At 47.6% G+C, this 24,873-nt stretch overlaps 2 protein-coding genes and 1 pseudogene across 2 annotated transcripts; 1 reads left to right on the top strand and 2 right to left on the bottom strand.

Annotated features, from left to right (window-relative positions):
* Positions 1 to 676: 676 nt before the first annotated feature.
* On the bottom strand, positions 677 to 3,085 carry LOC149334410 (neprilysin-11-like). Its single transcript, XM_089556235.1, has 2 exons — positions 2,849 to 3,085; positions 677 to 976 (listed from the first exon to the last, which is right to left on the bottom strand). Exons 1-2 carry the CDS (start codon positions 3,080 to 3,082, stop codon positions 677 to 679), a joined length of 534 nt encoding a protein of 177 aa, XP_089412361.1. The 5' UTR covers positions 3,083 to 3,085.
* Positions 3,086 to 12,512: 9,427 nt separating this feature from the next.
* LOC149334409 (neprilysin-1-like) lies at positions 12,513 to 13,059 on the bottom strand. The gene is given in 2 exon segments (XM_089557919.1): positions 12,513 to 12,575; positions 12,577 to 13,059. Coding segments are annotated over 2 exon segments (546 nt in total).
* Positions 13,060 to 15,856: 2,797 nt separating this feature from the next.
* LOC149334408 (uncharacterized) overlaps positions 15,857 to 24,873 on the top strand; it is a 30,415-nt pseudogene continuing 21,398 nt past the window's right edge.

Below are 24,873 nucleotides of genomic sequence, written 5' to 3'. Positions count from 1 at the left end.
TTCTTATTTTGTATTTTACACCTAGTAGCACCCTGGAAAAAGAAAAAGGCGTTTGTGCGATCGCGTCTAATTACCGCTCTTAGCATGTGTGTGAATTCACCGGTAATACGCAGGAGGCCTTCACGAGAGGGTGCGTAGAGGTACTGGACGACAAAGAGACATTGGACGGCTTAAATCAGATAACGCGTTCTTATCACAACGAGACCACTCTCCCCGAAAAAGGAGCCATTCTAAAGCAGAGAAGGCTAAGAACCGAAATCATTTTTTTTTTAACCGGCCGATTTTGCAAGTAAAATGATTGCGTCAAGACCGATTTTTTTTTTTTGCGGATCTCAGAGGCCACTCACTTCACAACAATGGCAACCCATCCTTATCGGTAAGGAGGTCACGAGTTTGAATCGACTGGGGGGAAGATTTTTAAAATTTGCTAGCAGACAAATGTTTTTTTTTTGACGGACCAACAGTAATATAGTGAGGAAGAGCAGGCGATCAATTGTTATTAGAAATATATGGGAACACTTTGTTTATTGGAAATCATAATTTCTCTTCTGGGTCCCTTTAAGGCACTGCATGTCCCAAGCCGGTTACATGGCGACGAGCTTGCGCGTTCCCGTTAATGTCTTTGAGGACTGTGCTTGTAACTTGTAAATGTGGTCATTTAGTAAACACACGAGGTTCACCAAAAGGAGCAGCGCGACGAGGGACGCATGGCCGCACCGGTGGGGCACCTGAAGGCCTCCGCAAAGGCCTTCATGTTCTTGAGGGGCACGTTACAGCGGTCCACAAAAGGCGCGTACTGCCTGGCCTGAAGGACGCTCCCCTCGGCGCACCATTTGACGCAGGAGGAGATGAAGAAGAGCTGCCTGGCGTCGTACTTGAGCCCGCCCAGCCTCCGGCGGTCGCCGTGGCTCACGTAGGCCTGGTGGGCGGACACTATGCCGGCAAAGTCCGCCATGTTCTCGGAGTCCGCTGTGCCCTGCAGTCGGCTGACACTGATCATCCTACACGTTCCTGTCGGGCGACCGCAGCCTGAAATTGAAGCTCAGGCAGAATCGGTGCTATTACTCTGCAGGTACTTGAAGTACAATGAAGTTATGAACTGCCGTTCCATCACTTGCTCTTGTCCAAAATGCGTTGCGTAGGTGGTGTCACACCACGTGACATACCACGTGACACATGACGTCACGACAGAGGAAGATGGGGGTCCACCTCGCGCCGTCGCTGTGGTTGCACGCCGTGCAGACCACGTGGTACAGTGACGTCACGACGGAAAGCCGTCACGCGCTGGGAGAGGGAGAAGGATGCCATCGCACAGACACCGGAATGTCCTCGAGCGGCATTCCCGCGCATTTCGAACGCGCGTTCACACTCGGTGTAGGTGAAACGCTCGCTCCACCGGGCAGGCAGACGCGGATTCCGTGGCAATCCAGGCGCTCACCCAACGCGCGTCTCGGGGTTAGTCGGCGTTCCGCTGTAGCCATGCCGTTGTCGTCCCCCACGACGAAGGCTTCTAGTGGTTGTATTAAAATGACCAAGTATTCAACCAAGGAAAGCCATGTATTACCAATCCTAGCCATCAATATGCTTCGCATCTGACCAGGGTTAACCAAGTTGAGCCTCAGCCATTTTTTTTAGGTTTATATATTTCAAGCAGTTAATACGAAACACTGTAAGAAGTGACATCAAGCACCTAATCCTTTCCACATGTCTAAAGAACGATCAGAGTACCGCACGAACATTACAGAAGAACAGTGGGAGGCTATTCTCTCCAGCTCCGACCCGGCCGTTCAAGCCAGGGTCACAGCCTGGGACGGCAGCAGCTGCCGCGGCCCAAGGGCCAACGCTTGTCCAAGAAGACCATCGTCCTCCGACCGCCCGCAGCAAGGTGTCTAATTTTCGAACCCCAGCCGGTTTTTTGTGTACCGATAAAAGTTCTTACGCACCCACCACTTCACAATGACAACCCAAGGTTATGATTAGGACTGAAGAAAAACGCCAAATTAGATGCTGATGTCAAGGAAAATTCTTGGTGACGGGTACTGAGCATGAGGTTCGTAGAGGTAACGAGAACATCTAAATACGAAAGCCTGCAAACCAAAGTCTGTGTACTATGGATTCTCAGAGCAGACCAATAAGATTTACCTCTTCTTAGTTGGCGATAACATTAGTGATATCAGTCAAAAGAATGCAGACGCCACATCAGGTTTCATCCATATGCAGCACCGTCCCGTATTTGAAGAGCTGAACTGGGAGCGGTCCCAAGTTAATTTCTGCGCGCTGTTCGTTATCCAGACGCTTCCTTCACTAATGCGACTGCTTCTTGGTAAAAGGATTGTGCATCCTCAAAGATCTGGGGTCCTGTAATCTTCATTTCCTCAGCTTCTGAGATGCATTTCTCGCACCACGAAGGTGTTTTGTAATTTGGGAAAAGCTAGCAACCGCAGAAGTCCAGGTTATGTGAATACGAATGACGTTTCACCCATACAAAGCATTTTTTCTTTAAAGCCAGTAGTTTCAGTGCAACACCCAAGCTCGGCGCATTTTGGCGAGAACGGTGAGCTCCAGGTTTTGACTTTTCCAAATGACTGTTCTAGACAGCAGCTGCTTAATTGCAATCACGACGGTACAACCCACAGTGTCCTAAGTGAGGCTTTCTTTGAGTAACCGCTAAGCGAGCCCATACAATGAGATTCTCTCGGAGGTCGGCGAAGCCCAAGTGGCTGCAGTGATTTCCAGATCGCCACTCTTCTTTACCCTGTAGCGCGCAGTGTGAGGATGTCCCGTAATGTGCATTACATTTCATTAACAATGCACTCTCGAAACCTCAGTTGCGCCTGCCCCTACTCACGTCATTCGCTCCGTGCGACCGACGAAGACATGACACCCGCTCTAAGTACTGTTCCCTGGAGTGGTTGGACCACCAGTTGATCCAGCGTCCCTGCGCGTCAATGAGGCTGCCTTGCAGATCGAAGGCGTGCGTGATCTCGTGGCCAATGATTCCTCCCAGGGCGGCGTAGTTGACCGCCTTGGGCAATGCGGGCGAGAATACAGGCGGTCGCAGTGTCGGCGCCGGGAGAACCATCTTGTTGCGGTACGGGACGTACGCCGCGTTCGTCCGCGTCACCTGGAAGCTGCGCCATTCCAGAAGAAGCAGACACGCTCGATTAGCTCGTTATTTCTGCGTTAGAAATAGAAGGGTCGGTACAAGAGGAAATGGCGACTGCCCTCACGCGTGATGCATGCGAAGGCGTGAATCTTTGGGTGTCATCGCAGCGTGCATACTGTGGTAAGTGGAAACCTTGCAGCCGGATTGTTAGCAAACTGCCTACCGTGGTGGGTGGTAGTTAAATTAGTCTTTGGCCGTGAGAGGTCCCTCGGATAGAGCAACCTGCGTCTCAGAAGCCCCACCGGTGGCTGTGTTTCAAGCAGCTAGCTGCCGAGGCAGTGGCACATCGCTTAGCCGCTGTACGACTGCACAAGCAGTGACATGAGGACTACAAGATATCTACGAATGTATGGTACATAATCATTGTATGGGCACTTACTTAAGAGAGATTACTCATGCACAGGCATCAACCCAATAACGCTATTTAAGGCGGAGCTGCAACAGAATCAACAGTAACAGAAAGCGCTAACGCATTCACATGGTGCTCCGAGGATCGGTAAGAGTTTTTTACATCGGAGTTCACTTCGTATTGCGCATTATTCAGTCTGTGTAATGAGAGAGCATATTTTAGAAACGATAGCAGGTGGCTGGAATGGCTGATGACTGTGTTTGAAAGCACAGGCTTGGGAACGTGATTATTATGATAAAAGTCCCACGCGGTCTCATTATTCGTACCCACAGATCTTGTATGCTATAGCAGTCATTTAGACCCTCAAGCAACTCAAGAACTTGCCTACCGTCATCTGGATTAGTGCGGCAATCAAAAAGTACCAATATCTGAGCACTAGCTTAAGCGCTTATCCATGATCCTGCTTATAGTCACAAAGCGTGATGAAGGGGGAATAAGTTTTTCTGGACTGCCAAGGCCGTCGGAGGGCCTTTGTTGGTGGCAAGTGCTAGTCTTCAAATTAGCGCCCTTCAGGTTTGAAAACTACCTGTACTCACTTGAAGCTAGAATGGTTGGTGGTCTTCCAGGTGATTGTTTTGCTCATGCCGTCCAGCCACGGCGTAAGAAAATTGTTGCCGATCTCCGGGTACGAGCGGTACATAAGGTTGAGTTCCTCCTCCGATCTGAAGTACTTTGGGAAACCAACGTGGACTTCCATGGCACGAACCTTTTCCATAGCCGTCTGTTTCGTTGCCCTGTCTAACCAGTTCGAGCTTTCAATTTCCCCCGTTATGAACTCTCGAATGTGGTCCGTCATCTCTCGTGCCGCGGTCACCGTACTCTGCGGCACCGCTTTGAAGAGGTACCAAGAGAGAAGGGGGACCTGCATGGCTTGCGTGACTGCTATGATGCACCGTGATTTTATGTATTCTGCTCGGTAGAAGTAAGCGGCCACCTGGCGAGACGAGAGTGGCATTAGAGTGCGAATAATCTCCCATGCAATCAGAAGGCTGAGCTTGGTCCCCACGTCGGCGTACAGCTGGTCGATGTAAGACATGGCGATCAGGTTTACCTGCGCGAGAAGACAATGCCATGGCAGATTTGCTTCCGGCTGCCTAGTACCATGTGCATGTCTTCCTTCATTCTATTTTGTTCTGCGTGATTACAAGGGGCGTTAGAAAAAGTAAGAAAAAGAGGGAAGAAATGTTTACTCATCCGGAAGTTCCGACAATTATTCATGAATTTACCAGCGTAAACAAATGGCAGCCTGGCGCTCTGTCGGCAAGCGAAAGCAGTGTAGCTTGGTACAGCCGGCGGACGATCGTAGCCTGTTCAGAATGCGGGATGACAGCTGCCACTTGAAAATGAACAGGAGCGAGGGGGTTCTTGCCAACCAAAGTGCTACTGCACAACACTGAACAAAGGCGACACAGACAAGACATACAAGCGCTGACGAAGTATATTACCTAGCGAATTTCATGTCTTGTACTTCAGGCTGCTTAGCTGTTTGTCCCTGCTTCTTACTTGCCTGGTCATCGCGTCTGCGTCTTGTCTCTGCGTCGTGTTTTTTGAGTGTCGCGTAGTAGTGCTTCAGTGATGAATCATCAGCGATTCAGCGCTCTTACCCTAGTGGTTTGCCAAGGCCAGTCCGTACGGGTGTCACGGCTGCAAGGTGCAGGCGCATGTCCAAGAACAAGTATTGATTTTCATGAACAAGTATTGATTTTTGGTCGCTTATAGGGAGTGTGATGCGCTGTGTGCTGATAATTTCATTGTCGACGTTGCAATTCTAGGGAGAGAGTCCAACATTGAGGTCGGCAAGCAGAACAGCGCCAATGAGTGTTTTTTTTTTCTTGTTGAGTCTGAATTCACACAGCCGCCGCGGTGGCTGAGCGGTTATGGTGCTCGTCTGCTGGCCCGAAAGACGCGGGTTCGATCCCGGCCGCGGCGGCTGGAATTTCTTTGGAGGAGAAATTCTAGAGGCCCGTGTACCGTGCGATGTCAGTGCACGTTAAAGAACCCCAGGTGGTCGAAATTTCCGGAGCCCTCCACTACGGCGTCTCTCATAGCCTTAGTCGCTTTGGGACGTTAAACCCCATAAACCAAACCAACCGAATTCACACAGTGGTTGCGTTTCCCAGTTCAAGTTTTCTTGTAGGTTAAAATTACAAATACATGACAATTTTACTTCTGCGCTGTATGTGTGTACGTGTTTTCTGTCTGTGTCCGTGTTTTTTTTCGCGCAGTTTAATCATAAACGACAAGCACCAACTAGCCTGCCAAAAAACCCTTCTTACTTCTTCCCACTACGCAACAACGTGCTAACAATAACACTGAATGACTTATCTAAACTAAAAGTCACCCTCAAGCCACTTCGCAAATCTACTGCTATCGAGAGATGCATTTATCATTGCATTATCTTGCCTCGATTAAACTAAAAAGTTGCTTCCGTGCGCTTTCGCTTGCAAGCAGCGAGTGGGCGGGCAACCAATTTTCCTTCTCGACTGAGAGCATCAAGAACAAAATGCAACCGAAAAACCCACGGGACTGTTTACCTTCTGTCCTGCAGTTCAATTAACTGCAAAATTAGAGGAAATCACAAAATTGATTTTGTTTTACGAGGGTTTAACGTTCAAAAGAAATTCGCGCTGTGAGGGAGGCCGTAGTGAAGTGCTCCGGAAATTTCGACCACCTCAGGTTCTTTAACATTCACTGACATCGCATAGTACACAGGCCTCTAGCATTTTGCCTCCATGGGAATGTGACTGCCGCTGCCGGGATCGAACCCGTATCTTTCGCCTGAGCAGCCGAGTGCCATTACCGCTGAGCCACCACGGCGGCACAATTACAAAATTAAAGTCATCTCCAGTTTCCTTTGAGATAATTGTAAATGTAGGCGATCTGAGATCTTTACAGGCTGGTGCGGCTCTCCATCACAAGCAGGCCGATAAGCTAGCGACTTCATTTCACTTCTACTACTTCTTCTTTTGTTTGGTGTTGGCGATTGGTTCAAGCGATCGCACAATTTCGCCATCATTGGAATTGATTGTGATTAATAGCACATGAGCGCCCTTGCGCCAAACGCAAGGTGAGGTGTTCCTTTTTTTGAGGAGCAGAAGGAAACCTGCTTTTAAAATCTGATAGCTTGTATAAAATGAGATAAGACTCCAAGAGACTTAAACAACTGCCTTTTCTGCTAAAAGAAACTAAAGGTGGAACAGGAAGCATTTATCATCAAATTCATGAGAAGTTCTTTCTTCTTGGTTTCTAGAGTTTCGTGCGTGTAAGCGAGATATGACTTATGAACGCTACTTCTCTGCATCACTCGCATGTCGGTTTATCTTCTTTTCCGACAATCAAGCTGCGTGTGCCCAATGCGAAGATGACATAAAATTACTTGCACGAAATGTTCTTCACATTGCTTTCATGTTTCTTGATTCAGCCTTTTTACTGAAAACGACGACAGGACAAAGTGTTAGGGGTTTAACGCTGATAAACCGCGCAGACGTGCGAAAGCATGCGTTTATCTTGATTAGCCCATGGTTTTGCTTTCTGGGACGTCGGCACGTCTGGCGACGATATTAGTCTTCCGATCTGTTCGCGCTGCAGATGGAAGTTGATGAAGACGACGATGCGCAATGCACAGCCCGAGTGTGTGTTGCAGTTTTAGACGAAGCGTGATTGGCTGCTGCGATAGCATAGTGCCTTCGTGCAGCGGCCAGCGAAGCGGATGTCTTGGCATCGCCGCGAGTTTGAAAGCCACTCACTGCAATATTTACTCAATTTATACCTAGGCTGCTGCTGCGCAAGTTTTCCCCAAGGTCACCGTGAAGGTAAAGCTGAACTATTGGGGCTGCCCCACTGCACTCCTACGGAAAGACTTCTTAAACTGGGGATCTACAACACCACCACGGAACTATGCGAGGCACATATATTTGCGCAATTAAGGAGGCTTGCGACCTCACCCCCGGGGAGAAAGATCCTGAGCAACCTAGGATTACATGATAGAATTCCGGAAAGAAACGCGCAGGGAAAATTACAGACCAAAGTTAGAAAATTACTCACTATTAAACCACTTCCAAAAAACTTGCACCCTGCTTTTCACGAAGGCAGGAGGAGAGCCAGAGCAAAGGCCCTTGAAGCCAAGCTCGAAGGCTCGGAATACACAACCTATGTAGACGCGGCGGAATACCAAGGAGGCGACTCCTTTGTGGTCGTGGCCGTGAACGACTCGGGTGAAACATTAACGGCCGGTTCGGTCAAAACAAAAAACTCAGGGACAGCGGAGGAGGCGGCTATCGCCATGGCAATGGCCAGCACCAAAGCAGTCACCATAATTAGCGACTCCAAGGTGGCTATCAACAATTTTGCGCGGGGTATGATCTCCCAGGAGGCAGAACGAATCCTAAGAGATAAAGACTGGGACCAAAGAGAGGTGGAACTAATATGGGTGCCGGCACACTCGGGGAACAGGGGAAACGAGTTGGCTCACAGTATAGCTCGAGGTTATGTCAGCCGAGCAGTGAGCCGGGTTGAGTCCCCGAATTTCACGAGAGATGCATTCATATCATTTCACGAATACACCAATCAGTTTAAACTGGAAAGAAGGATCTATCCGCCACCAGACAAAAAGCTCGACAAAAGCCAGGAGGTAACGTGGCGTCGGCTCCAGACGCGAGCCTTCTTTAGCCCGTCGAGACTAGCACACATGTATCCAACGCAATACAACGCTACTTGCAAACAATGCGGCGAGATAGCCGGATATGACCACATTTTATGGAGCTGCAAAAAGGCGCCGCCACCGGCGGACCTACTACCAGACCCTTCTCTAGAGCGGTGGGAGGCTATACTGGCCAGCTCAGACCCGTTGACGCAAGTCCGGGCCACTGAGTGGGCTCACAAGGTCGCCAAGAGCCATGGGCTCGAAGCCACCTAGTATAATGCCCACTAGGGCTCAGTGCTGACAATAAACGTTTTCCAATCCAATCCAATTGTTGAGGCAGTTAGGCCTTGTGGAGTAGCGCTGTCGAAACTCAGAATGTTAGGGGCAGGAACAAGACGTTACTATGACAGTAGCGTGCCTAGGTTCAGATCGCTACTTGGCCCGGGAGGCAGTCTTGACTGTAAAGTGGACATGTATTTGTTTGTACGGAAAACCCACAGCGCCTAAAATATGGTAAATGGAAGTAGATGAGCAACCATGAATGTTGTAAATGTCTGATATTAATTTTCAGTCACTTCGCACATTCCTATGGAGCTTTTAGATATCATGTATGTACACAATTTCTAATTCCTTAATTCACCATTAGGCGAGACAAATAGGTATGACCGACAAAAGGCACAGCAGCATAACATTCGTAAAAAGCAATTGCATTTGACGAGTAAACATTTTCAAATCTATGTGTTTTCTAGAATAAGGTATTTTTTCCCTTGTCGTCTGGTCATGCTATTAATATCAATTTTTTGTCTTCGCAAGAAATTACAATTTGTTGGTCAACACTATTCCCACTTCGAGTTATAGATAAATTCGCTCTCGCCCTACCATAAGCTTGCCGTCCTGGTTAGCTCAATTGGTAGAGCGACTGCTCCGGTGAAGCGGTGGTCCTGGGTTCGAACCCCGGACCAGGACGAATTTTTCTTTAACTACGAAGTTTCTGAGAAAGCTGTACAGCTTTCCTTTGTAGCCGTATGACTGCGCTCGGGTGGACGTCAATGAGTAATTACTCCCGTATTAAAAATTACAATAATGCATTTGTTAGTGTATCATGTGTAGGCAGTGATTGGTATAGGTAAATGGTATTGATCAGCAGTTTCTCTTCCTGATATTTTCTAAGCCTCTTGAAAAAATAATTCACTGTAGGCTTGTAAGTTTTGCTGACCACTGCGAATTAGTAACGAAACACCAGTTTGGGTTTAGGAAGAATTGTCCACTGAATTAGCTCTGCTTCACCAGAAAGAGTATATTTTAACGCAGTTTGAAAGCAAGGCAATAGTAGTCGGCCTATTTATCGATTTTTCCAAGGCATTCGACTTGGTGAATCATGATGTTCTGCTGCAGAAGTTGGACTTTTACGGTATACGAGGGTGTGGATTACAGTTATTACAATCATATTTATCCCATCGATGTCAAGTAGTCCAAATAAACAACTCGCGATCACCAGTCCTGCCACTGCTTTGTGGTGTCCCACAGGGCAGCATATTGGGCCCCTTGCTATTTAAGCTGTATATTAATGACATTGTTAATATTAACCAGAACGCCAAATTTATTATATATGCAGATGATACTAGCATATTTTTTTCTGGTAATCACATCGATAAACTCATCACTGATTGTAACGACACCATAGTCCAGCTGCAGCAATGGTCCTCATCCAATTACATGAAGATTAACGAAAATGAAACAAAAGCAGTTGTCTTGCGGCCTGAAAATAAACCTGTCCCTCCTCATGCTGATATTGTTTTAAACTCTCATCCTGTTGACATTGTTGACCATTTCAAATGTCTTGGTGTCATATTCACTGCCAATATGTCCTGGGAATCTCATGTGAATTTTGTATTAGTGAAACTTGCTCGAATAACCGGTGTAGTTCGTCGTCTCCGATATATGCTTTCTACCAAAACAAAAATATTGGTCTATAATTCTCTTTTCTGTTCACATGTCAACTACTGCCAGCTTGTGTGCGGCACAACTACATTCTCTAACACACAAAAATTATTCCATATGCAAAAACGGTATCTACGGCACGTGTACAATGCTGGCTACAACGCAACGACTGCAGAATTTTTTCACAGCGCTCATGTTAACACAGCCCACAAGCTATACCGTTACCGTTTGAGTGATCGGTTTAAATATCAAGTGAAAAAGAAATATTCATAGCCTGGATGCCTTGGCACATTTAGAAGGAAACCCTAAATGTTATCAGACTAGACATGGAGGAAACTGGAAGGTTGCTGTAGCACGCTTGAATTCTGGTATGGAGCGATTGTGTTATTCTCTGCCATCTTTGTTAAACTACTGTCAATCACTGAATTTTGATTTATTTAGTTGTTCCACTGTTAAACTTAGAGACATGTTTGCCGATTGACTAACCGGATTTCATCTATTCTGATGTTTGTTTTACCTAGCTCCGGACTTTTTTTTCTTTGTTATGCACTGATGAAGTGTCTTGATTTGTTTATTGTTTTTTCATTATCTGGTGCTGTCTACACGCCGCCTTATATATGGAGCTGCGGACTCGTCAAGTTGCCAAGTGGCAGCTTATTTTCCGTAGCCCTCCATCTGTAGCACCGATGGAAATAAGATTTGATTTGATTTGATTTGATTTCCAAATGTCTTCGAAAAGTTCTATAGGTTAAAGAGAATTGGATTATTATTTCTAACATTTCTTGTATTTCATGATAAGATTATACTTCCGAATCTTCTGTACAGGGAGTACATTAAGGTGGGCAGAGAGGTCTCTTTAGGTATCTCGTATCTAGAGGTGTGCATGACTTCCCTTCTCTTATGACAAGAATTCACCTGGAGGGGCGTACCTTATAAGCCATCATTACATTGTCGACTATCAACTATTCCCTAGTTTAGAGTGCAGTAGCATTGACGAAGAAATGCAGTTGTGCGTTCGTAACTTGAACCAATCAGAACATCGACAGAAAGGAAAACATTGCAAGACTATCGGTGTTACTCTAGGATTAAAGTATCGCGGTAAATGTAGTAGGGCATTATTTTACTAAGTGAACATCGCCTCATTGAGCTTGGCTTTACGGGTCTGTATTCGAAGCTGCGGTGCGTGCTTGGCAAGGAGGGTTCCAAATGAAACACATAAATAAGAGCGGTAAATATATCAGGAAATTTGGTAGGTTTCGTAAAGTTCGCGCATTCCCCAGATGCAGTTGTAAACCGAAAAAAAAAGATGTCTGCAATTGATGAAAATCTACTTCTGTATAAGTAGCCGCCGCGGTGACTCAGTGTATATGGCCCTCGACTGCTGACTCGAAAGGCGCGGGTTAGATCCCGGCCCCGGCCGCTGAATTTCGGTGGAGGCGAAATTCAGTGCACGTCAGTTTCAGTGTCAGTGTCGATATCAGTGCACGTTGAGGAATCCTAGATGGTCGAAATTTCCGGAGCCCTCCACTACGGCTTTCCTCATAGCCTGAGTCGCTATGGGCCGTTAAAACCCAATAAACTAAACCAAAGTTTTGCAAATGAAATAAGACGACATGGGATAAAGAGGACACGGGATAATGCGCAGCGAGAGACCGCGCAAGGAGATGTAAAAAATTTTATATGGAGTGCATATCATAGATTTAAACGAGAGGGCACCATGAGAGCGGATATACAGGAGAGTGGCGGATATGAGGAAAGTAAACACAGTGACACCGGGCGTGGGTACGGCGTGCATCGGGATAGTGAGCACCAAGACACTACGACATATTTAAATGACACGGTATAATTCACTTCATTCTGGGGAAGAAAATGTAATATAATGAAAATATAAAGTGTCAGCAAATCATTCGTGGTAAGAAGCGAGCCCATGGATTATTAGCCCATATTTCACATGACCGGAAAACTGAATTCAGCCCAAGGGTTTCTCTACAGTGATGAGCATATGGGATCGGACATATCTGTGTACCTCACCTCAACGTCGTCTTGTGCGCCGTACACACCTCCGGAGTGCACGGAGACCAGGGATGCCCACAGACCATATGGTATGCTGGGCGTATAGTTCTGCAGGAGATTCACGGTTGAAAAGACAGCATCCTGGTCCATCTTTAGTGTCGCAGGGTTGGATACAATGCCAAACGCTGCATTTTCAACCGTGATTATATCGGACGCCCAGAAGAAGGCATTGAAAAAACTGGGGTTGGGTCCAAAGGCTCGCATGTGAGGTAGATAAAAGTTCGCCGTTCGCGGGTTCTTGCTGCGCTCTCGCAACCAGAGCAGATGAGAAAGGCTCATTGTCAGGACAAGGTGTCGTTTGCGACGAGAGAGCTTGGCGTCCTCTAGGGACATGCCCAGGACGGTTACGATGTTGTACTTGAAAAAAAGCATGGTGATCTTGTCCAATGGCTCTGCGTACGCGTAGCTGCTAGCGCCAAGACCCACGGACTCTACGAATGTGCGCAGCGACTCGGTTTCGTCCAATGGGCCCTCGATGCAGTTCTTGTACAGGGCGCCCGCCTTCTGGGCAGCACTCTGGTCCCGCGACGGATACGACCATGCGGCTTGCAGTGTTTGGGCTAGCCTGCTGTACATCTCCTCATCCATCTGGACAAGCACCTGGCCAGATGGGTTCTGGTAGTTGCCGCACACGAAGGTGTAGAAGTCATGGCACGGGTCCGCTCCAGGCTTCATGATGGCCTTGAGCATCTTGACTGCGCTCATGCAGTGGCTGTTCTTGCAAAGGGGTCCCCGGGGCTCCGTCGTGGTGGCGCCACTCTTACGCTCTCTGGGCAGCAGGAACCAGAAGACGCCGAGTGCAGTTGTCAGGGCCACAACCGCCGCCATGACGACCAAGCTAGTGGGGTATTGTTTGGGTTCAAGTTCGTCGTCGTGCTGTTCCTCAGTGGTGGCAGCCGCGGCCATTTTTCCTGGTTCTGCGTAGGAAAGGCAGTGACCGCGTTGCTGCCAGATGGAGATATCTAGGCATGGATATTTTACACATACAGCAAAGTACAATTACTTTAAAAGAAAAGAATGCGCTTTGCTCCCTTTCCGTACACCCCAGGAGCAGAGAGGCGATGGGTATAGCGGCGCCACAACTCCTACGATAGCGTTTGCGGGTCCGCGTGCACCACACAAGTGTAGAGTGCCCCCTGGCTCGAGCAGGGAACTGTTACGGGGCTGGCTCGCCTGAATCCTGCCACCACAGAGAGCTCACTGCCCAGTAAAGGTTAGTTATTGCGGGACTCATCAAGACAACCGTCTCTCTGGCCACCAGTTTGGCGGGGAAGTCCGCGACACACTACGATGGTCAAGACACCGTTTACCTCGGACGAAGTCTCACACGCAGCTGTAAATTTCATGGGCATCTTTTCATTCAATGCGTTTGATAAATGGTGTATTTGCGGTAGAGAGTCACACCCGCACTTTATTACTGATTGCATTTTAAGGCTGCTCCTCAGTGTTCCTTGCGTGCAGTTTCCGAGCCAGCAGCTCGCGACACCTGTCCGCAATTTCATCTCTGACAATGTAAAGAAAACATTTGGGTGGTATAAATGTTACGTTTCGTAAAGGTCAACCTTATCACTGTCTAGTGATATAATCTGTGTGTCGCTGGTTGGAGTTAGATTGCTGTTACAGCTATTTGAGACGAGGTGGTGATGCTGAAGCGATAGGGCGCACTTGCTTTTTCTTTCTTGCCCTATGCATACTCGGCTTCATCTGATAAAAATCGATGTTTGCCTTGCCGTTTGCATTAATCAATAAAATACAAAATTTCTTTTTATACAAGGGTAGATGCTTGGATTTTTTTATTTATTATTCAGGGAAAAATGAAGCACAAAAAGAGAAAAGGACTGACAAAGATGGACTTGCAGTGGACACACACATATAGCGGTGTGTGTCCGTTTTTCACAGTCCTTGTCTCATTTTGCGCTACGGTTTTTCACTGATTCATTTTATAGCTTACTCTAAACGCAGGGTGGCGATCGCAAGTCGACATGCAAACAATGCTGCAACCGAGGCCGGCTTTCCAGAGCTGTAACCGAAAGAACTCTTATCTTTTCCGTTGTTTTCAAACTGCGTCCAAGCAGGAGGGAATAGAGGGAACAATTATGCAGTACAGTTATCGCTACCTTGGAGCTGGTTTGAAACTGAATAAATAAAAGGTACTGTTTCTATCGTTTTGGGGAAAATGGTCCATGATCATTTTAGGTACCACATACACCGATGCATTGTTCTTCAGAAAAAAGAATTTTTCTGAGGTGATAGCAAAGAAAAAAACAGTGTATTGCAGTCCTAAAGCACGACACAATATACGACTATAGCGTTGGAACGCAGTGCCGTGATGAGCGTATCTTGGCCTCCGGCAAAAGGATCCTTTCGCGAGTAACGAAAATCTTCCATGACATCCGACCCTAAAAGGACATCGCGACGTAAGCGCCCACGGTAATATTTATCTCGAATCATTTTTATCACTGCTCTTACGACGGAAGGAATTGGTGAAAGGAGAAAAGATATCTAAAAAATCATAAAATATACCAAAAGCGACCGAAGAAAAGTTGTGGAATACATACACATTTTTTAAACTGATTCGCCAGTAACTGAATGGATAGAGGCCAGGAGATGGTGTCCTGAGAGCCGTTTAGATGAAGGATATAAAGAAAAAGAAATGCTAGTGTGACACTGAAAGCTTGATTATCGATACGACGATGATTTCGGGATAGCAGAGAAAACATGCTCGCTGCAGTGGCCCCTGGTGTGAGAGTAACCATCGAGAATCAGAAGCTCAGAGCAATTGATTTCTAAAGTGCCTGCAGACGCAGAAAAGATGTTTAAGCAAGTGCTCCTAGACAGCATAGACCGAGAAATGTCGTTTCCGTTATTAAAAGGCATGATAATTCGCTTGACAACGACCCTTCATGTGCAACAGGAAGTTATAGGTCCTCCGCGTGACGCTCCCCTTGTCAGAGGCTGGGAGCGAAGGCCGTTCTGGCGTGGAAGCGGCTGTACATCTTGTATCGAGCCGAGCAGGACAGCCCTTTTCCCGTGCTCAATAAGGGCTTCGGCCTTCACACCCCGGACACACGAAAATGTTTTGAAGTACATATTACCCTCTTGGGTTTCGCAGTGGGCGCCGGGGCGAAACACCTATTTGTATTCGCGTAAAACAGATGTCGGAAGCAAACATATATACACCTGCTGCAAGGCGCCTTCTGCAGGCGGTGAGAAGGTGGTTGGTTAATGTATTGTACGGTATGATGGGCTTGAGCTCCCGAAGCTGCACGAGGATTAGGAGGAAATCCAGTGTGGAGAGTCATATTTTTTGAACGCGCAACGACTGCACACCACGCGGACGTTTTTGCAATTTGTGTTCATCGAAATGGCGACTGCAGTGGTCTGGAGTGTGTCTGGCGACCTTTTGGTGCACCTGCCGGGCTAACTAGCGCGGTGTTCTGTTAGAAAAGTGAGTGACATTATGACATCATAGACTGTGATCAGCTTTCGACAGCTTTGAGGGTCCTAATGTAAGAAGAGTTCGACCCACGTGTTGCAGCTGTGTAGCGCATTCAGTGCGCTGCTCTGTTTCGCTATCTACCGGTCCCTTGAATGGTTTCATGAAGCATCGGAAGTCCCGTTAGCAATGGCGTCAGGCGCGGTGACGGTGTCGGTTGGTGAGCAGGAGCGCAGCAAGCGGTCAGTGGCGTACAAAGAGCATTCGTACCTGCTCGGGTTGATTCCCACGGGGCTTCTTGCTCAAGGCAGGGCCGTTCCCGTGGCGCTGACGGCCAAAAGACGTCCACAAAACCCTGCAAGAGAAAGCAAGCTTGTAGTTGTTTTTGTTAGCCTTTGAAAAGATTGCACATACCAACACGGAGGGATCTTCCAAGAATCTTCTTCTTCTTCACCTCTTTATAATGGCACATACCCACGTGGGGGGATTGGCCAAGGTATAGTGGTATAAATAAGGAAATTTCCATAGGATTACGACAAAATATTGGAGCCAAACGTGAATCGGGAGACAAGCTTCTTCTTCTTCTTCTCCACATGACAATGGCACATACTCACGCGGGGGGATTGGCCGAGATATGGTGGTGAATGACAAGGAGGTATATGTGCGGAAAAAAAAACTAAGTAGAATAGTAGAATTACTGAAATTAGAAAATGTGTATGAATTGTTAAAGTTCTTCAGTAAATAAGCAAATTAGATATACCAGGAATAAAATAAAATACGGTTTTTGGTCATGCGGTTTTTGGACATGGATTTAACAGGTTAAGCGACCAGTTGCAATCATGTAGTCATGAAGGTAGCCGCAAATAGTGCTTAACGAGAATCTCGTGGCGCTCGCACCAAACGAGAGCAGAACTGGTAGTGACAAAGGGAGTCCTAACCTCCAAATAGGGACCTCCAATACTGTTTTCTTTGAAATGCGAACTGCCTGCAAGAGAGGAGAAAATGGTCAATTGTTTCAACGTCTCCGCATGTGTTACAAAGGTTTTTCGTAGCGAACTCGCATCTGCATAAGTACAAGTTGAGGTGGGGGACTCTGCATCGCAAAAACTTCATGGACGCTTCACACCGCCTGGACTTACACGATCGGCCATTGCATGGGAACTTTAAATGTTGAAAATCTATGGTATGCAGCAAAGAATAACCCAAGCTGGCTGATATATGTTGGAAGCGCTGGAAAAGGGAGGTCTCCAACAGAATGAGGTGAAGCACGGGATATATTACTGGGGCTGTGAGAGCTGACCTTGCCAGTAAGTCAGCCAGCTCGTTGAAATAGATACCCGAATGACCAGGTACGCAGACAAGGCGGACCTCCCTTACTGTGCACGGAATCAAAAACCTAAGGGAACGCATCAATATAGAGGTGCCGGAAGTTTGGAGAGAGACCAAAACAGAGAGGCAGTCTGCAAGGATAAGTACCCGTGCTACATGCGAGGATCGGCGTCTTCTTCTGCAGCAGCTCGTGACGAAAAGCTCCTAAAAATAGAGAAATGCAAGGGACTCATCCTTGAATGGAGTATCATAATTTGGATCAATAACTAAGTGTCCGGCTAAGTCCCAACTGCTCACCTGGAGGTCTACAGAGCAGCTCATTGCTCACATTTTAGGCTTTCCATTCACTGGCAACCCACCCACATTTTTGTACAGGGGTGGCAATGGGATTACTTCGTGGTACATTAAAGAACTGCTTTATCCAGCATGTCTCTCTCTCTGTGTAAAAAACTGCGTTGTATTGCTTGTTTCCTTACACCTTACGTACGCTGCGTACGCAGTTGTGATTATCTACCAATGGCTACCGGGGCATAGCGGCATAGAAGGCAATCACCGCGCGGATGAAGTCGCGCGAACTTCTCACTAGGACGGCGATTTTGTGTCCATCCCCCTTTCGAGATGAGACGCAGCGGGCAGGCTTCGCGCACTTGCACGGGACATCAGGATCGCCGCGTGGAATCCCGGCCAATATTCCAATTCACGTTTAAAATCCTTCGACCAACATCTGAAGCTCCGGCTTCCATCCCACCTACCACGACGTGAAGAAACTTTACTGTATCGCCTGTGGCTTGGTGTAGCTTTCACCAACCGTTACTCTTTCCTAATCGGTATGGATGATAGCCCTGCATGCCTCATCTGCGGGTGTGACGAGACTATATCTCACATTCTTTGTGACTACCCTGCCTCCAATGCCGAAAGGCAGTCTCTCAGCCGTGCGCTGGAGCGTCTAGATCCACTCCCACTGACGGAAATGAAGATTCTCGGCCACTCGCCGCGGCGATCGACGGCGGTGAAGGCCTCCAAGGCACTTCTCCGCTTCTTGCGAACTCCTGGCCTGCATGGTAGGCTCTCACTTAACGAACGCTGATTTCCGTGTGACTTCCGTTTTCTGCTACTCCCCTTTCTCTTTCATTTTTTTATCCCCTCACCCCCTTCCCCGCGTGTAGGGTAACAAACCGATTATTCTTCCTGTTAACCTCCCTGCCTTTCCTCTTATTCCTCCTCCTCCTCCTACGAAATTGTGCACATGACAGAATCGCCCTTATTTAATGCGTTTGCACGTTATGTAGCGAGATTAATGAATTGTACTCCTTAGAATTGTCAGTTGGACAGCAGATCATTCTGCCGCTCTGCAAAAGATAATTTTGTATTTTATTGGAGATTCTGCGGCTCGCATTCGGTCGACCATTTGGGTCAGCCATTTGGCGTGGATTGCACAAAAAGAAAATATAACAAAATGAAAAAATTCATCATATTAACCCGTCTCGTGCCGTTATTTCGTGAGCACGATAACACTTTGTACAGAATTCCAAACATGCGTGCGGATAATGGACAGATGTTTCTCGCTGGAAAACATGTTTATTAGTTTTCTAGATTATGCGGTATTTGTTAGATGGAGAAAATATACTCTTCTTTGCCGGAGATGCCCAGTGGCGTCCGAAAGGGTTAATGTAAAGGCTTATAATTGTGGATTATACTATTACTATTCCATTCCCTTTCCATTACTGCAAGACTAGTGTACTGGGAGTCGTTAGTTCCACATGCGTCGTTTTAGTTTTGAACTTTTTACTTCGTGAGTGCTTGTTTTCCTGTACTTTTCTTGGTGTGAGTAGCCTAGAAGGAAGGTATCATTTTTTCTTTCTTGGAGGTTCCCACATACTTTGACATTTTCTTTGCAGAACAGGTGGATGCTGCCATCTCTCATCTGCTGGCAGTGGAAGTCTGTTTCTTGTCCTCTAATTTTGGTCGTGTTCACATCTATGTATTGAGACGCAAGTGTTAAGATTTATTGTCATCAGCAGCACCTGAAAAAAATAAGCGTTTCCGGCTAGATACGGTTCATTTAAAAATCCTGGTGTTTTGGAGTCGACTCGTGTCCTTCTTCAGTTGGGGATGTTTAGCAGTTTACTGTAAGGTATCAAACCCAACCAGACAGGCAATTCTGCCAAATTATTTAATTTTCAGCAAAGAAAGCTTAATACGGCAAAACGTAATAGTGCCTTGACCTCTGCCAATGTGCCTCAACTCTCACAAGGGTGCGCGGGCAACTGTATTGAAAGGATGATGAAACGGTTTTTGGTGAATTCGAGGTTACTCAAGAATTCAAATCTATGAAGCTTCTAGGTAAAGCACGCAAAGTATTTTTGCCCTAGCATTTAAAATTGAGAAATAATCGTAAATTAAAATCGCGACGATGTTCAGGCTTCTCCTCACTCCGTTGGAGAATGCGGGGAAACTCCTAGTGACGTCATTATCGCCGAAATTTCAGATATCCGCTGCCTTCGCCTGCATGCTGCTGTGTGTCATCTGATGCCGCCAAACAATGCCTCGTGGCATTGTTTTTTTTCCATGAAACAACTGTTTGTTAGCCATAAACTCACGCTGTCATAGGTGACGTCATTATCGGGACATCTGACCATCGCTGGACACTGCAGAGAAGCTGGGCGCCGACGCCGCTTTATTCGACGATTACGCCATCATTACAAACGGTAGCGGAAAATGATTTCGCAGGCTTTACTTGCATGTTTCAACACAACCGGCCATTTTAAACTACTGCCATTATAAAACCACTTCAGTTACCCTTTAAGCAAGACACGTTTCTAACTCCTATTCTCGACCAATTAAGGCGTACATCGTTGCGAAATCGCACTGGACGTGGCGCCGCACTTGAGTGAGAACCTGACTCCGAGCATGAGGGCGAATATGGATGCGAGCACACCTGAAATGTTCTGAAGCTTTCGGTTCGAACGGGTCCCAGCTGAAAAAAGTTCAGCCTCCAGGCAGATTTCAACCAGCGCTGGCGCAATCCGAGAAACTAGTTATATCCTGATGCCCTATAACACACAGCCATTGTCGGCGCATCTCGCGCTGCGTGTTCTGGCGCATTCTCTGAACTTCTTCAACATACCCTCAAGAAAACCACTCAGGATCAAAACAGCGTGGGCCCTGACTCTTCACCATCGTCAATATGAAATCAATTCATTGTCAATATCCTGTTCAGGAAAAAAATCCTGCAGTAATAGTGACCAATCTCCTTTCCAGTCTTTCTGTTTTACTAGTATTAAATTTTCTCTTTTTTTCTTTAGCTTTAAGCTTTTTGCGCTTTGGTGGTACGGCCCGCGGCTCTTTGCTATTATTTCTTTTTAGTGAGATCCTGCCATTCTAATCAAATAATAGCATTTGGAGCAGTGCTTTGGATATCGTTGTCTATGGTAGTTCAAAGTGCGGGGTGGAGACAATAGTGGCTTTGCTTTAATTCCAAACTAAGTGTTGAAGAAAAAAGAAGCAAAAGTCGATTGCCGACCGTAGCAGACCTTATCCAGTATCTTAAGCACCTGAGCTGAGGCCGGCGAAAATAAAAGGGACAGGGGGAAGACAGGGATGCAAAACATAGATGTGCATAGTGAAAAAATAATGGCGCAGATTATGTGAACAAGTATATTCTCGTCAGACTCAGTAAACAGTGGGATTGTCAAGGAATGGATATCTCAACGATGAGTGTTGACAGGAATGGGCACCAAAAACTTTGTAGCCGTAGGTTCTGTTGTTACTCATCTGGTGGGGACCTGCCCCTGCTGGTCCCGTGGTTGGCTCCCCCGCGATGCATAATCCCTAGCATTGTTAAATACCTTAACTCCGGGGTGGCTCAGTCACTACGGCGCCTGGCTGCAGACGCGAAAGACGCGGGTTGATCCCGGCCGCGGCGGTCGAATTTCGATGGAGGCGAAATTCTAGAGGCCCATATACGGTACGATGACTCTGCACGTTAAAGAACCCCACGTGGTTGAAATTTCCGAAGTCCTTCCCTATGGCGTCCCTCATAGCCTGAATCGCTTTGGGATGTTAAACCTCATAATCCAAACCAAACCTAAGAAAAGAGGGCGCCGGTGTCGTAGTGACACGAGTGCCGCGGATGGCGTCAGCGCGGTTGAGACGGCCGTCTTCGGCTCGGGGAACTAGGACGCGCGCTGAAGTTCACGCGCGGCGCTCCGCTCTTCGCCGGCGCGGCGAATGGCGAAGCCTCGTCGGCAGGAACGTCCTCCCGCATCTCGTCCCGTCCGGCCGCAGGGTATCTTCTGCCCCCAGCGTGAGCGAATATTCGCTCATAACCTTGCTGGTGAGTCGGACGTCCTCGATTCCTTACCTTATTTTGTTGCTAGCTGTCGTTAATGTTGCAGCAGTAAATGCTGTTTATGTTATCGAGAGTGTCGTTCCCTTTGTTCCCCTAGGGCAAAGCGCGCTGTGGTCGGCGTGCGCTGGGTAGCGTACGCGTTCACGGGGTGGGGGTCCGGCGGTATTGAACTGTATCAGCCGCGATTAACCGAGGGCAGAACGTATTTATCTCCCCACATTCTATGAGTTTCCTCCACGGTCTATGCTAGAGACCTGTGTGTCTCCACAAGCATGGGACAATGCTTCACGCCGTATATATAAGAAAATTTTGATCCTAAGAAAAGGAGCAGCGCCAAAGCATGCAACTACAGCTGTGGTACAAGCTACCACGAGCTGTGGTAGACTGAAACCTAGTTTTATCTACGGAGAGCACTCAGGGTATGCTGCGTGAGGTGTTACACATGCGTGATTAAGATTATATTTGTTGACTATGCTCTGAAACAAGAAAACTATGCTGAGGATGCGTTTTGTTTCATATAGTGAGTCGCACCGTATCGAGTACTTACTCCACCAGCGTATTTTTTTGTTCTGTTTTTACGCTTCAAATTTTTCCTGAATGTTTTACTCTCTTAACGAACGGAGCCTTCAAATATCAAGACTGTTTTTGGAGGATTAAGCTCGTTCATTATTCGAGCAAGCACGACAACCCCTCTGCGCTTCGCGAGGAAATGAGCTGAGCAAGCATGGACCAACTGCAGGCTTGAGTTCACAGAATATCTTTTATTAAAAGAATGCTGAATGTAAAGTTACGAGTTACATTACACCATGCTAGCGGCCGATCAAACTGCTAAAACTAAAGATCGACCATTGTGGATGACATCTGGAGGCAGTGTTGATTTGCACTAACTCGCCCTTTTTATATCTCGGAGCAAAAAGAAGTGGCAGGTGAAATTTTAGCAGCATTAAAAAACACTAAAAGAACTCCGCTGTAGTTCTTTGGCACGAAAAAAAATGTACAGAAGCAGTAAAGACTAAAAGTGAACATAGAGCGGTTCGATGCCTGGAGTCTGGGCGAAATTGCGTACATGCCGTACAGCAGAGGGCAACCCTCAAGCTCACGTCATGGGCACATGGCACTGGGACCACGAAGCTGTATAAGCAGTTTTGAAATGGTCAACGTCAGAACCATAGGTGACAAAACGAAAGCTTTAGCTTGTGCTACGTCTGAGGGAAACAGAAAGAAGCGATTGTTGGCGAGGGGTTTTAGTTGTCTGTACCTGTGGAGTCTAGACGCAGCCTGGATGAGAACTGGGCGACTAGGTGGGCACAGCCAGAAGCCTTTGTCAATTAGCGAATAATTTTGTTAGAACTGGCGGAATTCCGTGGTGCCAAAGTGCGGCGAGGGGCCGCAGTGTCCTCTTCTGTGCCCTGTGGGAGACACAGATCGAGACTTTCTGCGAAATGTGTGCACACAAGGATAATTAATGTTCGAGTTGCGCTCTTGATATTAGCGGGCCGTTTTCATGCTTTAAGACTGGAGTGCTGCGTGGAGGAGCAGGAGTGTGTTTTCGAACCTATTGGAGGGTAACTACCCTCATGTGTTTAGATCCTGGCGATGTTTGAGTAGGCAGCAGGATTCAGGGAAACGATGAAAGAACCTCGATTTATTAAGCACGGGGGAGCACATGCGCCCTTGAATTCCTTCTCATGGCCTACTGGCCTCGTACTCGCCAAATTTTAACATGAAAAATGATGTGAGTAGTCAGATTTTTTCGACGAGCGTGAATATGTGTGATGCGTGGCACACTTCGTTGTCTTGAAATTATAGAGAGGCAGCCTAACTTGACTGCCTGTGCATTTTGGGCCTTGAATATCGTGGTGTGTGCGAAAGGTGTTGGCCACGGCGAAGGTTAGTGAGCGCGCACTGAGACCTGAAAAACTGCATGGCTTTTGAAACTCCTCAAAAAGTTGCGCATGCAAATCGCGCTTATGTCATGAACTTGTGGTGTGGGCATCATATCCACATCAAGGAAATCCAGAACGCGAGTGCACAGCACGAACAAACCGACTAGTATTAGAAACAATGAGCAAACAGGTTGCTCGCTAGGTGACAAGAGCTGACATACTCAAAGCAATAAGGTCTTTACCGCCGAGCACACCGTGTGCATCAGCGGCAGGCACGCGCTTCTGGCTGGGTCGGCAGCGAGAGCTATTGCAACTTCCTCCGCCCGCGTTCAGTTTGGGGCCCGGAAAGTTAGCCCGTCGACATTCATTGCCTGGTGGACCACGGAAGCCGTGTAGAATCCCGTCGGCGACGACCCTGTGATATCCACGTAGTAGACGCCGTCTTTAGATCCATATTGCCTCTCAAGCGCACGAAACCGCGCTTATCGTCTGCCTTCATGCGAAGTCATGTCCATGTTACGCGGAAGCGGAGCTACCCAGTACATATGGAGCCACAGAACCGGGATTTTCTCCGTCCTTTCTTGTAGGCATGTGTGTGGGATGTGTAAGTGGTTTAGCAGGCGGCGCACAGGAGCCGTCTGCGAGCGCCGCGTTTATTGGTTCACGAGGTGAGGCTCCCGCAACTCCTGATAGAAGTTTAACGCCCCCAACGCCGTCAATTTGGCGTTGGAGGTAGGCATCGGGAGGTCCAGTGCTTGCTTAGTTGTCTTCCTGATGATGGAGTCAATGCGCTCGACTTCTTGTTTTGGTGGTGCGTAGGTACGGCACGGCGTAAAGGATCCGGCCGGTCACGAAGGCGTGGGCGAGCTGTAGCGCGGCCCGACCCCGCATATCACCCCGCCTGTTGGAAACGCGGTGGATCATGCACCTTACCTGTTCACCTATGCGGTTGAGTGTCGCTACAGCAGGGTCCGGGCTAAGCCTGTTATTTATCAACAAACCCAGGATCCGGAGCTCTTCCACTTCACTGATGGGACTGCCCGAAAGAGATGTGTAGAGACAACACGACTCTCCACATATCTAGTAAAAAAATTGTGTGATTTGTCCTGACATGTAGAAGCTCTGATTTGGCGAGAGCGCATTGGAGAGCACAGTGGGCAGCATATGCATCGACTATGGAGGCGACCTGCTGAAGGCGTCCTCCATCTCCGCAAGCCTCCCCTTGGTTGGCCAACATTGTAATATTGTCTTGTAGAGCACGTGTTTTACGCCCTCTACCTGAGGAGGTTGGCGGGGCAGGTGCATCATGGCGATGTTGAAGAGGAGGGGCGATAACACCGCCCCCCGCGGTGTACCCCGTGTACCCAAAGCGGTCAGGACGCATTCCTCGTCCTCAGTGCGAAGAAGTGCCTGACGCGCAGAGAGAGTCTCTCACATAGGCGAAGACCTTCGAGTTGCACTTTGTGGTGTTCAAAATAGACAGTATGCTTGCATGTTTAACATTATCAAACGCCCCCTTAAGATCGAGGGCGAGAACGGCCTTGTCGTTTTGTTGCATGGCTGTGGGTCGTATTATATCCCTGTGTAGTGGGAGTAGGACTTCCTGCGCACACATGAGCGGGCGGAACGCGAACATTGCC

This window comes from Amblyomma mixtum, chromosome 8 (assembly GCF_055824585.1).
Source record: "Amblyomma mixtum isolate Tamu chromosome 8, ASM5582458v1, whole genome shotgun sequence".
NCBI lineage: Eukaryota > Metazoa > Arthropoda > Arachnida > Ixodida > Ixodidae > Amblyomma > Amblyomma mixtum.
This window is presented reverse-complemented; position numbering and strand designations above follow the sequence as displayed.